The sequence below is a fragment of the Solenopsis invicta genome, chromosome 15, assembly GCF_016802725.1.
Source record: "Solenopsis invicta isolate M01_SB chromosome 15, UNIL_Sinv_3.0, whole genome shotgun sequence".
Taxonomy (NCBI): domain Eukaryota; kingdom Metazoa; phylum Arthropoda; class Insecta; order Hymenoptera; family Formicidae; genus Solenopsis; species Solenopsis invicta.
In genome coordinates, this window is record NC_052678.1 from 5,057,718 (window position 1) to 5,071,360 (window position 13,643).

Genomic DNA, 13,643 nt, shown 5'->3' on the forward strand with positions numbered 1-13,643 from the left:
TGAAAAAACCGGGATCTCTCTTCCATTCGCGCGTGCGGAAGCGCACGTCTCACGCTCGGTTCTTATTCTTCTAGACAATTTGGTACTCGATCCTGTAGTCCTCTAAACGCGGGGTTTTACGGCCATTTTTTGAATTAAAGATTTTATGGACTCAAATTATGGAAATCAATTGGTCCGGCGGCCAATTATGATGCAATCGACAAGGAGATTAATAGTAAGGTCTGATCTCGTAGATCGGATTTTCTTTCGCTTGACTCATCCTCGACACTATTCTTTAAATTTGCATCTTCTGCGCCAAATACTTCTCCCAATCGAACGATAGGCGGAATCGGTATAGCAATCTATTGGTATAAATACGACGTACATGCCATGAGCTGGACTAGTGTATCGTTTACGAGCTGACATCGAGTCGCGTGTCTCGTGAATCAAATCAACAGTTCATCGAGTTGTTCAAGCCGTTCCGTTTGTTTCTATTGTGCGCTTCGCGATCTCAAAGTGACAAGAAAGTAAAATCACGATAACAGTAAGTGTGATTAATTATGCGTTTTGATTCACCGTTCTTCTTAAATAGTCATATTCTCATCAACGGAAACAACAAATAATTTTACCAAGATTTCCAATATTTCGAATATAATTGTTAAATTATCGATTGATAATGCAGTGCCATATTAAACACTGTCCCCCTTAGGTAAATTCATGATTCATTATTGTTGCAGTATTCATATCAGCATAATATCATTGCAGTCCCGATTAAAGTAGTGTTCTGTTTTACTCATAATTCTACGACAAGAGCGGTACTTTACCGGTGATCAAAAAATTAGGAAAAATCTGTAAAATACCTCCTAGATTATTGCTGCCACCTTAACGAAGTTAGGCTGCTATAGAAGTAAAATTTATATCGATTTGGTCGATTAATGAAAATAAAGAATATTTTACACAAAAAGAAATTTTAGTTTTGAAAATATTATTGATTTTCTAGGTTTAAATTCATGTTGACAAAGCAACCAATAATGACAACAATACAATAAAAATCTGTTAAAAACTTAAAGATTACACAATTTCTATTAATAAAAAAGGATTTTGCGAAGAACTTTGATATTATTATTTATTCACAATAATAAAAAATAATAATAAATAATGATAAATAATAATAAAAAGGAATTAGAAGAAGTGTCAATAATAAATAATCGGCAAACAATTTCATTATGCACAAGGTGTAAAGAGCAATATCCGAAGTTCAATTTTATATTTAAGGTTGTATTTACGTCGGTCTTGAGTTGGATGTTAAGTGGTCTTGAGATTCCACTTAGTTAATGAGGTGACCGTATAGCATCTCGAGATTGTACTTGAAACGATTTGAAATACAAGAATGTGAATGTCGTTTTAAGTTATTTGAAGATACAAATGAGGTAAAATCCATTATCGCGATTATATTTGATGAATGTGATCATATTAAATATCTTTCTTATATTCTCTATTATTTGGATCAAATAACTTGGTTTATCTTAGAAAAAGAAAGACGAAAGGTAATGAAGAAAAAGAAGTTAGAAAAACAGAATAATAATTTTTTAATAAAAAGGATTATAAAAAAAGTCGTTTAATGCAGAATTTTATTTTTAAATTTCTCAAGATTAATTAATTCCTTAAGATTGAGCTATGTTACTTTCTAATTTATTTGTTTTCCTCTAGTATAAATAAAAATAGTTTGCACCTATAAAATTCTTGAAATTGAAAACATTTTCACATCTATTATAAAAAGTAGTTGTTTCTAAGATTTCCACAATGAATGTATTAACGTTAACTTGGTAATCAACTTGATTGTGCACGTGCAAAGAAGTAGCTGTACATTCAGGATTCCTGAAACGTCATCAACCGGATTTTTACTTACATACATAAGTGTGTACAACGTGCGTTAAATTCCGTTACCATATGACTAGAAGTTGCATGGAATTTTTCGACATAGTTGGGTTCGTGGTTATTGAAGCGTGATCACTTTAATTTTAGTATGTATATCTATATATGTCCAAGAGTAATTCTCGCCAAAACCAATTGCAAATTACTTGCGAAAAGGCTCGTGTAAGGCTATAAAGATTAAATTGGTTCTAAAAAAAATAATTACCATGATACTATATATTATTATATTTAGAACTTGAATGTAGTTAATTATTTATAATTAGAATTGGAAAAAACCGTTCGTGTTTTGCAAATAAATTAGTTGTAAAAAAACGAATACAAATTTTAATTTTAAATGTCACGGTACAGTTTTTTTTATAAATTAGTAAAGCAATATATGTGAAAACTATATTATTAATTCACTCTAATATTAAGTATATACATACATATATGTATTTATACACAGAGGTTTTTTTTGGGGGAATTGTTTTTTTACAACTAATTTATTTGCGAAACACAAACAGTTTTTCCCAATTTTTATTATACAGGGTGATTATTAATGGTTATACCCATTTTTTATCATAGAAGTACGATTTCCCGACGCATTTGTAATTTCTATAATAATATGTTAGAAATACATATCCGTTGGTAAATCATGCGCCTATGGTAAAAGGTGGGTACAACCATTAATAATCACTCTGTAGATAATCGACTACATTCAAGTTCTAAATACAATAATATATCATGGTAATTATTTTTTTAAAGCCAATTTAATCTATACAGTTACAAGCCTTTTCGCAAGTAATTTGCAATAAAATGCTACGAATAAGACTGTTTTTGCTAAACTCGGAAGAAGTAAAATAGATTTTTTTATAATTTTCGAGACGAGCAATCCGATGATGTGAAATAAAATTACATTACATAAAAAATTGATGAAAATTAGGAACATATAAAAAATTAAGATTAAATCGGGGAAACACGTGGCATCTATTGAATATCTTATCTTATAAAAATGCTATAGAGGACAAGGGGATATTATGTCTATTGTGGACATTACGGCTATTCTAATTATCTCTGTTATTAGGATAAATTCAACAATTACTTATGGAATTATCTGTTTAGTAGCTCACCGTTTTTTAGCGGCATTAATAAGCCAATACACAATAATTGACGATTGGCTATATTTATGCGAGAAACATTCAACCTACATCAATTATAATTGTTTAATTATTGTAATCAGTAGATGATACATTTTTGTACATTAAACAAAAAAGAATCAAGTGTGATATATGCCTAAAATTAATTTTAAAAACAGTTTTTATCTACATTTTTAAATCACATAAAATATTTTTACCATTTTTCTCGAAACAAATTTCATGCGAGTTGTACGTTTTTTGTATAACTATGGCTAATTGTTATAAGGCATTTTTACTTTTGACCATTTTGAAATTTTTTCAAGGTATATTTTAGTATTTAATTATACACTTTTCCTTATTGTTTTTAAGTTTGAGTGTAGTATCACATGAATGTCATATGCACACTCAAGTGGTTTTTTTGTTATTTTATTTTAATGTATACATTTCGAGTTATGCAAAATTAAACAATAACACGAGATTTTATTAGTATGGCTTTTTCTAAGAAATTTTTATAATCAAAATTTAATAAATCGGTTATCATATCACGGGAAAAATATTTTTATATATAATTTATGTTTAATTCTATATAATTGTATATAGTTATACACAATGATTACGTGAAGTTATGTGCAACCATTACATAGAATTGTACGTAACTGTCAAATAATTTTCATACATATATTTATATATATAATTATATGTAAATATGTCAATATATTTTTATATATGCCTATATGATTACATATATATATATATATATATATATATATATATATATAAAATTATACTTATTTTATGTATAATTAATATAAAATTGTATATAAAATTGTATATAAAAATTTTTTGCCGGAACTGGAGAGCTGTAGTATTCATAGTATTCCTTTCTCCTCTACTTAATAATGAAAATATGAACGCAGTGGAACGGAAACGCAATGGAAAGTTTTCGTATACTTGCACTGGAGGTCAACCAGGTGGGGGAAGTCGTCTCGAACATGTTTTTGCTCGACCGTTTTGTGTCGGATATATTCGACAGCAAATATAGCACTTCTATAAGATATTCTATATTTTTAACAGCAAAGCGTGATGTATCACACTGCATACTGTTAACACGCATAGCGCAGCAATCTGTCTCGCGAATGATTGCGAAGCCACCCGTGTTTTTTTTTTTTTTTTTTTTAATTTAAACTTGATTTTTTAATGTTAACGTCATGTTCGTTTAACAAACTATGAGAAATGATGATATATCTATTTTACTTCCTCCGACTACATAAAAAAGGTCGTTTTTTACGTAAAATTCTTCATTAATGCGATGTTAGACTTGATAAATTTAATATCTTTATTGTTTATCAACGTTTTGTTCATACGTCAATTTTCAGTCTTATTAAATGTGATTTAATTAAGAATTTGAATTTAAAAAGTTACATGTGTTTTTATTAACAATATAAAAGGCAAGACTCTTTCGAATTAATCAATAAAAAGTGTGTGCAATGCCAATGTGAATCATCGCAGTTAATAGTGCGTTTATAAGCATATAAAATTAAAATGCAGACGTCTACACACGCAAACGTTTTGATTCTGGATTGAGAATTTTGCTCAGTGCGTAAATAACCAACAAAAAGGTGTGAAAATGTTTTTTTTTTAATTTTATTTTTTTACAACTAATGTATTTAAAATAGTGACCTCAATACGAGGATATTTGCCGTGAGTTTCCTTATGCAAACTCTTTATGCAAACTCTTTTTGTACGTGTAATAGTTTATAATGATTGAATAGGATTTGCAAACAGACTGAGCATTGCATATGACCTTGTATTGGGAGCAAAGGATACGCGACCGTTAACATGTTCTCGACGGAGAATGTTTGAGAATGCACTGCTGGGCATGAACATTTAACAGAAATTGTTCAATTTAACGAGATCCATCACTTTTTTTATCACAATTTTTCAGAAATATTCTGTACGTGTATGTATAAAGTCTTTAAAATAAATAATAGATCATGTATTGTAAAAAAAATAGAATACAAAATACAAACAATTTTTTTTTTTTTTTTTTTTTAATAATTAATGCTTTATACATATTTTAGAAAAATATGGTCAATTTCTTAAAGTGTAATTTTTTATCAAATTAGAAATATATTTTTTTAGTTTATGTTAAATTTATTATTATACGTTAATTACAGAAGCTAATACGATATGCTAATGTCTACAATTGAATTGATTGAACCAACAAAATTGGGCAACGAATGATTTTTTTAGCAATGTATTTTTAAGACATATATATATATAAAATACTGTCTGATCAACAAAATAACTTATTTTTTTGTTAAAAACGATTAATTTTATTTTAGTAATTACATCTCTTATCCTTGTAGAAATTCTTTTAGTTCAATTTTATATAATTCCACTTTATATGATTCTACTTTTTTTACATTCTGATAAAAGTTAACAAGATTCAGCTAAGAAATGATTTTTTTTTTTAAATAATACTGATTGTCGCTCATATTTACAAAAGTTATTTTGTATAATATTTACATAGTATTTACAAAATAGTAAATTATAGAAGCCCAGACTAAATTAAACCTTGTAGTATAATACCCTGGATCTCGTTTAATAACAATTTGTTTATACAGTTTGACAGGACGTTTCGACTTAATTTGATCCTCTTTAGCCGTCTATTCTATTACATACATAAATAATGAGCCCTATCTTATGACTAAATATTATTAATTAAAATGGGAATGAGATATTTGTAAAATGTTGAAACGTTAGCATTCTTTAATTGCACTGTAGGTTTGAATTACTATTTGATCAAATTATAAATTGCCGAGTCAGTCAAGTTTTGGTTGGTGGTTTTTTGTTTGATTGCGAGAATCTTCCATATCCGAATTGTTTTTAGAGTCATCTTTACCGTGATCATAAATTCGTAATGTATCGGAACCTCGATCAAGGATACATCATAAAATCTGAGAGTGTAAAAGAAATTCAATAGAACTAAAAGGATAATCACGTTTTTAAGATAATTTGCAGAGCATTCTCACGGTCAATCGTTCGATAGTTATTGATTTCTTCAGTTTACAAAAATCTCATGAATTATGCAATTTAATTGACTTTTAATTTTATACAATTTAATTGACTTTTTTATACTGTTTGTTTATGTCAACATAAAGCAGAAATCAAATTTTAAGACTGATTATATAATAAGATAATTAATTTATAATTCATTTATGAGCAGTTAAATTGGGCTAGATCGAATCACACGTACATGTTGAATAAAATTTTCTTATTACAAGTTATTATTTATTTTTATAAAATATAAACACAATTTGAATTTGGCGAAACAATTTTTGTGCATTTACTTAAAATTTGTTTGATTTTGTAATTTGATTTTTTTTTATTGCTGTTGTTTTTTAAAGTCTATTGTAACTAGAATGAAAAAAGTTTATTAGTATACATTAAAACAGTTAGATTGTAAATATTGTTAAACCGTCTCATATAAAATATAAAATATTTTAATTATGTAGTGAACTGAATAAATTTCTCAGTTCAAAGAATCGTTTGGTCATTGTGATCATTAAAATACAATAGCGTTATATTTTTTATTTTTCCTTTAAACAATCATTTCCTTTTACCTTATGAGATACCTATATTCAATGTTAATTGAAGGTTCCCCCTTCTACATGTCGCTTGCTCACCTTTATACGCACTTGTTTCCTTATCTCAGTCGAAGTGCGGTTGTGGTCGCGTTTACCACGATCACCTCGTATCCCGAGTAATAAAGAACCTATCAACTTTCGTCGGTTTTTATGCGTCTCGACGTCTCATAGAGGCGCAGTTTTCTGGAAGAAGCAGTTCGGGAGAAGCAGTCCTTACACGTTACTAGAGTTAAAGATAAAAAAAAAAAACCAGAGTTGGTAGAAAGCTGTTGATAGATAACTTATTAGTCCCGTGAAACGGTGACCTTCCATTGCTTGCAAAATTGTGAAGTTTCATTTTTCGATTTTATAAGTGTATAGCTTATAGTGTGTAAATTGGAAAAGATTTTCTGCCGCACCTAGAAACGCCAGTGAGATGACGCAGACAAACAAAGACTACCTCGAAGACATGTTGGATATGTCGGACGTTCCGAATATTAATGACTGTCAAAGCGAAATCCCCCAATTTTTCGCGAGAAGCAACATCCTAATAACGGGTGGTTCCGGTTTTCTTGGCATACTTCTAATAGAGAAATTGTTGCGGTAAAATTATATTTTAATATAAAAAGTCTTAATGTGCACACGAAAAGAAAGGATTTGCTGACGTATCTGAAAATTTAGCTAGATACATATTTGAAAATAATCTTGTTGTAGAGACGATCAAAATAATTACAACGCTGGATAAAGTATTGGTATAGTGTGGATGTTACTGCAGTCGATTTTTGTCTCTAAAGAAAATAACAATTAAACATACAAACACCCAAATTTTTCTTTTTATATATAACTACGTATTATAGTAATTAACATAAATAAGTGTAAATGAATTCACAAGAACAAAACATCCGGAGTATGTTTTCAAGCATTTTCTTTCCTCGGATAAAAGCTATTATTAACATAACTGATAATTTACGATTTATATTCAGAACGCATTTACAACGTTATGATATTAGCTATTAAGGTCTATTCATGTTTTATAATGAATGATCTTTCATAAGAAAAGAAATCTTGTTTTATAGAGAATTATGAGAATGAATTATGAATATAAATTTAATGGCATGTTAACATCATTATATGCGCATTCCATGAATACGGACTTCTGTGTATTCAAGAAACAGAAGAAGCAGTTGTAGCTATGAAATTTATAAATATTTAACTTTAAATGTTACCTTCAAAAATATTATTAAATATAAAGGATAAAATGCAAATTTTTACAAAAATAAATAGTTTGTTACTACTTCCTTTGAAAAGATTTATTATTTTATAGTAACCGCCACGCGCTATACTAATACTTTCGTTCAACCTTGTACGAGTATATCGAATACTAAAATAAGCGATAAGAAAGGCTATCGAAAAAGTTTTCATACATTCCAACAATTTTGAGTTTCTTACATAATTATTTTATTGCAACAAAATAGTTTGCATATCTGTATCTAGCTAAATTTTTATACCTTTCAACAAAACCGTTTTTCTATATAGAAACTTTTAGTATGTGAAAATAACCCATTAAAATATGTTAATCTAACGTGAAATAATCTTTAATGTTAAATAATAAAACGTCAGATTACGCTATTCTAACAGATTAAGTGGAGGTATATCAAACGCTTTTAATAATTATTTGTTGTAAGTTTTATTAAAAACAGATAACATCTCTAGATGCTGTCCAGACATAGGAAAAATGTACCTATTTATGAGGACAAAAAAAGATAAATCACCCGAACAAAGACTCAAAGATCAATTTGATGATATTGTTAGTATATCATACAAATAATAAGCATACCTATATGATGTATATTGTAAACATAATTAGATGAAGATTTTTCATCATTCCTTCAAAATCTTTTTCTTTAGGTTTACGAAAGATTAAAGAAAGAGCAGCCCAACTTTAGTACAAAAGTAATAATGATAGAAGCTGATTTAAACAAGTTCAACCTCGGATTATCACAGGAAGACCGCAAACGTCTTTTAGACGTAAATTACATTTACCATGCGGCAGCGACTGTACGATTTAACGAATCGCTTCATACCGCGGTGAACATAAATATAAGAGGAACGAAAGAGCTTCTTCTCTTCGCTAAAGAAATGCCGAATTTAAAGGTACGAAAGAAGTTATTTGCTACAGTTTTAAGCTTTATAATGGCAAAAATTATCTTATTTAATTTTCAATTTTTTCCAGGCATTTGTCTATATATCCACCGCATTTTCTAATTGTGTACATAATTTCATTGATGAAAAACATTATTCTCCGCCTATAGAAACGGATAAGATTTTAACTTTAGTCGATATTTTGGACGATGAAAAATTAGACAAATTTACACCGACGTAAGTGCCTTTTCAGTAAAGTTACAAGAATAAAAGTTGAGGGTTATTCAAAAGCTACTAAACTCTTAACCCTTTTCCGAATTAATTCTATTTGAAAAAATATTTTTCTTTATTTATTATTTCTAATAATGTAGAGATGGTACCTAATTTTTCTTCATAATTTATTTATTATCGGTTTTGGAGAAATCAAAATGTTGTTGTGTCCAAATATTGATTTATTTGACGTCTGAAGGTTGTTGTCTCAAGGTAACGAGTACAAAAAGATTAAACACATCATTGAGTCTGGATGACCCTGTATGGAATTTTATTCACTTGCTGTGTGAAGAGAGAATAAGATAGAAAGTCCGAGTTGGGGAAGGGAGAAAGAGTTAAAAATCTCTATTATCGCGACTTTCGATTCGATTTTAATAAGCTTTAGATATGTTAAAATATGTTAAATCATGTTAAAATATGTTGAAACAAAAATAAGAAATACATATTTTTCTATATGTGCTAAATCGCACCTTAATGGAGAGAAATACTTCTTTGAAAAAATCAGTTTTTTTCTTTTAAAGCGAATAGCGTTAAAATTGTAAAACATAGAAAAAGAGTTAAATAAAAATTGAATGGTTTTATAATAGTGATAAAAAAGCGTTTAACAAAAGGTTTCTCAAATAACAATGATAAATTTTTTTTACAATTTCTCTACTATTTTATTCTTTTCTTTTGACAAAATTAATGTTATTTTAAGACTAATTCAATTATATGTGATAAAGTTTCTTTTCAACATATCATTTTTTAGAAATAATTACGAATCTTTATATATGCATGCTAGAAAAATAGTAAATAATAAAATGAATTTCTTAAGTTGCTAAATTTATATAAGATCACTCATAAAAGAATTACAATCACTCACTGTTTTGTTGGGATCCTCAACAAAACTTTACTGCCGTGCCGTTATCAACTCTAATTGATAAAGTTAGTCAAATATATCATTCGTCGAAAAGATAGATTTCAAACTTTTTTTATTTCCTGGTCTGAATCTCCTATCTCATTCCGTCTTCACACAGCAAGTTCGAAATTCCATAGGGGGTCTTCCAGAACCCGAAATGTGTTTATCAATTAAGCATTTATATATTTAACTTACCTACATAGATTTAATTTAAGTTTGAACAAATGTTTGAACTGAAAAAATTCAACTGAAGGAATTCAAGTTGAAAAATTTAGCCAAGTTAACAACTTTTTTCCTCGGTATATAAAAAAGTATACGTATCTGTTGTTTTTGTTGTTTCTATATTTTAACATGTTTATTAAAATTGGAGAGGGAACACTTGATTGTGTTCTCATTTTACGTTGTATTAATAATTATAATTTGTATAATTAAAATAACTATACACATATATAGTTAGTACCTAATACATATATAGTTAGAAAATGAAAATAAATCATAGTTAAAGTAATTTAATTGCAACTATTTCTTTTCTCAGTGTGATTTTCATTTTCTTTTTATTCTTCAATGAGTCATAAAAAAAAATTAATTGAGTTTTCATACATCTTTGATTAAAATATTTTTTATTTATATATATTTTTGAATATTTATCTTGTATGTATATGTAAATGTGTTGTTTATGTGGAACAAATACAGATTAATAGGTAAATGGCCAAATTCGTATACATATACAAAAGCGATCGCTGAATATACTGTACGACAATACAGTATCGGAATTCCAACCTGCATCATACGACCGTCGATTGTAACGTCAACAATCGAAGAGCCAACCAGTGGATGGATCAACAACATTTATGGAGCGATGGGCGTAGTTGTAGGCAGTGCCATAGGTTTAATGCGTACTCTACATTGTGATCCTGACAAAGTGGCAGAAATAGTGCCGGCTGATTATGTCATTTCGCACATCATCGCCGCGAGTTGGGATACCGCCAAAAGAAAGTAAATTTAATTCAAAGATACTAAAGTAGAGTTCTGTCAAATATTTAATATTTAATCAGATACCTTTAAACAGATTTATTTTAATTTAATTGTTATTTTAATTTATTACGAAAATATGTTTTATTTACACTAATTATTTTTAGTCCATATGAATAAATAATTAAAGTTAAATAAAATTAACTGATAATTTCTATACTTGGGATTATTATTATACGTATATACGTATGTGGCGCGCGCACGTATGTGTATGTGTGCGTGTACATATATAATAAATATATATATATATATAATATATTTATTATATATTATATAATATTATTTTATATTATGTGTAATATATTATATGATATATAATGTTATATATTATTTTATATTATATATATAATAATAATATTTATAATCAATATACATATATAAGGGCAAACGCGATTATACTAATAATTTTCATAACTCTGTCATCATTATTGCGTAATTACCTTTTTTCTGTTTTTTATAATTATGCACATTATAAAAATTAAATTGCATTAAGATTTAAATTCCTAATGTTTATTTATATTTTTAATGATTGATTATAAAGAAGTCAAATACTTTAAAATTTAATTATACTTATGGATATCGCTTTTTTTTAAATAGGAAGTATGTAATTTGTGTAAGAAAAAGATAATTAAGTGATATTATTTTTTAAAATATTTATTGAAATATTAATTATATAAAACTTCCGTCATAATAGTGGCTTACAGTACTACATTTTGATTCAAGTGAGTGTTATAATTTTTTTATTACAGCTAATTGTACTAATAATAAATATTGTAATTTTTTCGCAAGGAATTTACAGTATAAAGTACTATATATATTATGAAAAACAAAAGCAAAAAGATGTTATGCAATTACTACACGAACTAAATAAGACTGACGTAATCAAACGATAAGATCGCAAAAAAACTACACTACAATGAGATTTAAATATAAATAGAATGTAAATTCTTCTTAAAAATGTCATACAACACAATTCTAGCAAGTCTAACTGAATTAAGAATGTATGATATTGAAAAACTTTTTATGCTCTCTTATGTACAGATTAAAAAAATCCTTTTATTCTATTAATATAATGGCTTCTATTAATATCTTTCTAAATAACAAAATGCGTATAAGATACACACAACTGTATCATTTATAATATATATGTCTTTTTGTTAGAAATACTCTACTGAGCATCGAGAATGCGAATCCGGATGTTCCAGAAACAGAGAGGATACCGATTTACAATTACGTATCGATATGTCAAAATCCCATCACCTGGAGAAAGTTCATGTATCTAAATGAGAAGTATGGCAAGCTTGTACCGAGCGAACACGTTCTCTGGTACTACATGCTCTTCCTAAATAAATATAAATTTATGCACGATGTCTGTGTGATATTTCTACACATGATACCTGCTCTCATATGTGACACTATACTCTTTCTCAGCGGCCGAAAACCAATGTAAGAGAGTTACCGAGTTCTTCGGAAAGAATAACGTAGTACTATCGCAAATTTTGCAGGCTTTAATGGAGTTGTAAATTTTCAGGCTATTGAAAGCATACAAGAAGATACACACATTTTCCGCTGTAATATCGTATTTTTCGACGCAACAATGGCAATTCAAGAACGATGCCGTTATTAAGCTCTGGAGTCGTATGAATTCGGCCGATCGCAAAATATTCCATTTTGACATGGATAACCTGAATTGGGAATTGTATATTAAACAAATAATACCTGGTTTACGTCTATACTTAATTAAAGATAGTATGGATACTGTAAAAAAAGGAAAGAAGAAATACAGGAAGTGAGTAATATCCCGTACATAGATATATCGCTATTGTCTTTTGTCTCGCGCAATGTTTAATTTACATGTAATAAATTCTTTTTTTTTTTCTTTCAGATTAAAGATATACCATTATACTGTGGTAACTGTTTGCACGATTTTCCTAATATGGGGCGTAATGAGTTTAATAAGTTGTATAATATCGTTTTTCTGATCGCATAACTACAAAAGAACTACAAAAGAGTTAGTGGAAATAAATTATGATAATAAGAGGAAAAAATGTTAATAATTGAAATTAATTGCATCGTTTTCACTTATTGCTTTTGCACATCGATCTATCTCATACGCACATCATTATTCTTTAGAAAAAAAGATTCCATATTCACGCAAGTTCTCTTTTACTCATCCATGCGTGTATGAGTAATCGCCAGTTATATATCTAAGAACACACGTCCTTCGTGTTGTTTACTCATTACAAAAAATGCCACGTGTATATTTCCCTAATGGATCGGAAAGTTTTGTATGCGCAATGTATTATATTATGCGAATTCTCACGTGAGGGTCAGTGCGATTTGAAAGTAAAGTACCGACATGCAATGAGGCGATTGATGGTAAAAGTAGACTTTCGCGTTTGCAAAATAGAAGCCGTCATTATTGAGGAATAGTAGCGGATACAGATGCAAAGTGCACGATGCAGTGTATGTACACGTGCCCATGTGCATCTGAATTGCAAATTAGAAAATAAACAGATTAATATTCCAGTGCATTAATATTCGATTGTAGTATCGATGTCGTTGCTTGAAATCTAAAACCTATGAATTCTGGCTTTCGTCAGATTTAATTCTTCAGATTCAAAAAATAAATATTTAATATAT

General features: G+C 28.4%; 1 protein-coding gene across 1 annotated transcript; it reads left to right on the plus strand.

Moving 5' to 3' along the window:
- The first annotated feature begins 389 nt into the window (after positions 1-389).
- On the plus strand, positions 390-13,038 carry LOC105205298 (fatty acyl-CoA reductase wat-like). Its single transcript, XM_039457834.1, has 9 exons — positions 390-523; positions 7,082-7,261; positions 8,372-8,465; positions 8,567-8,812; positions 8,892-9,037; positions 10,662-10,964; positions 12,162-12,446; positions 12,532-12,789; positions 12,886-13,038. The coding sequence occupies exons 2-9, from the start codon at positions 7,095-7,097 to the stop codon at positions 12,980-12,982; spliced, it is 1,596 nt and encodes a 531-aa protein (XP_039313768.1). The 5' UTR covers positions 390-523; positions 7,082-7,094; the 3' UTR covers positions 12,983-13,038.
- Positions 13,039-13,643: the final 605 nt, after the last annotated feature.

Excerpts from the sequence above, each read along its gene's own strand:
- LOC105205298 (XM_039457834.1), top strand. The coding sequence starts at position 7,095 with ATGACGCAGACAAACAAAGACTACCTCGAAGACATGTTGGATATGTCG. Across the intron at positions 8,813-8,891 it reads AAGAAATGCCGAATTTAAAG|GCATTTGTCTATATATCCAC; the intron begins GTACGAAAGAAG and ends AATTTTTTCCAG. Across the intron at positions 12,447-12,531 it reads CTCAGCGGCCGAAAACCAAT|GCTATTGAAAGCATACAAGA; the intron begins GTAAGAGAGTTA and ends GTAAATTTTCAG.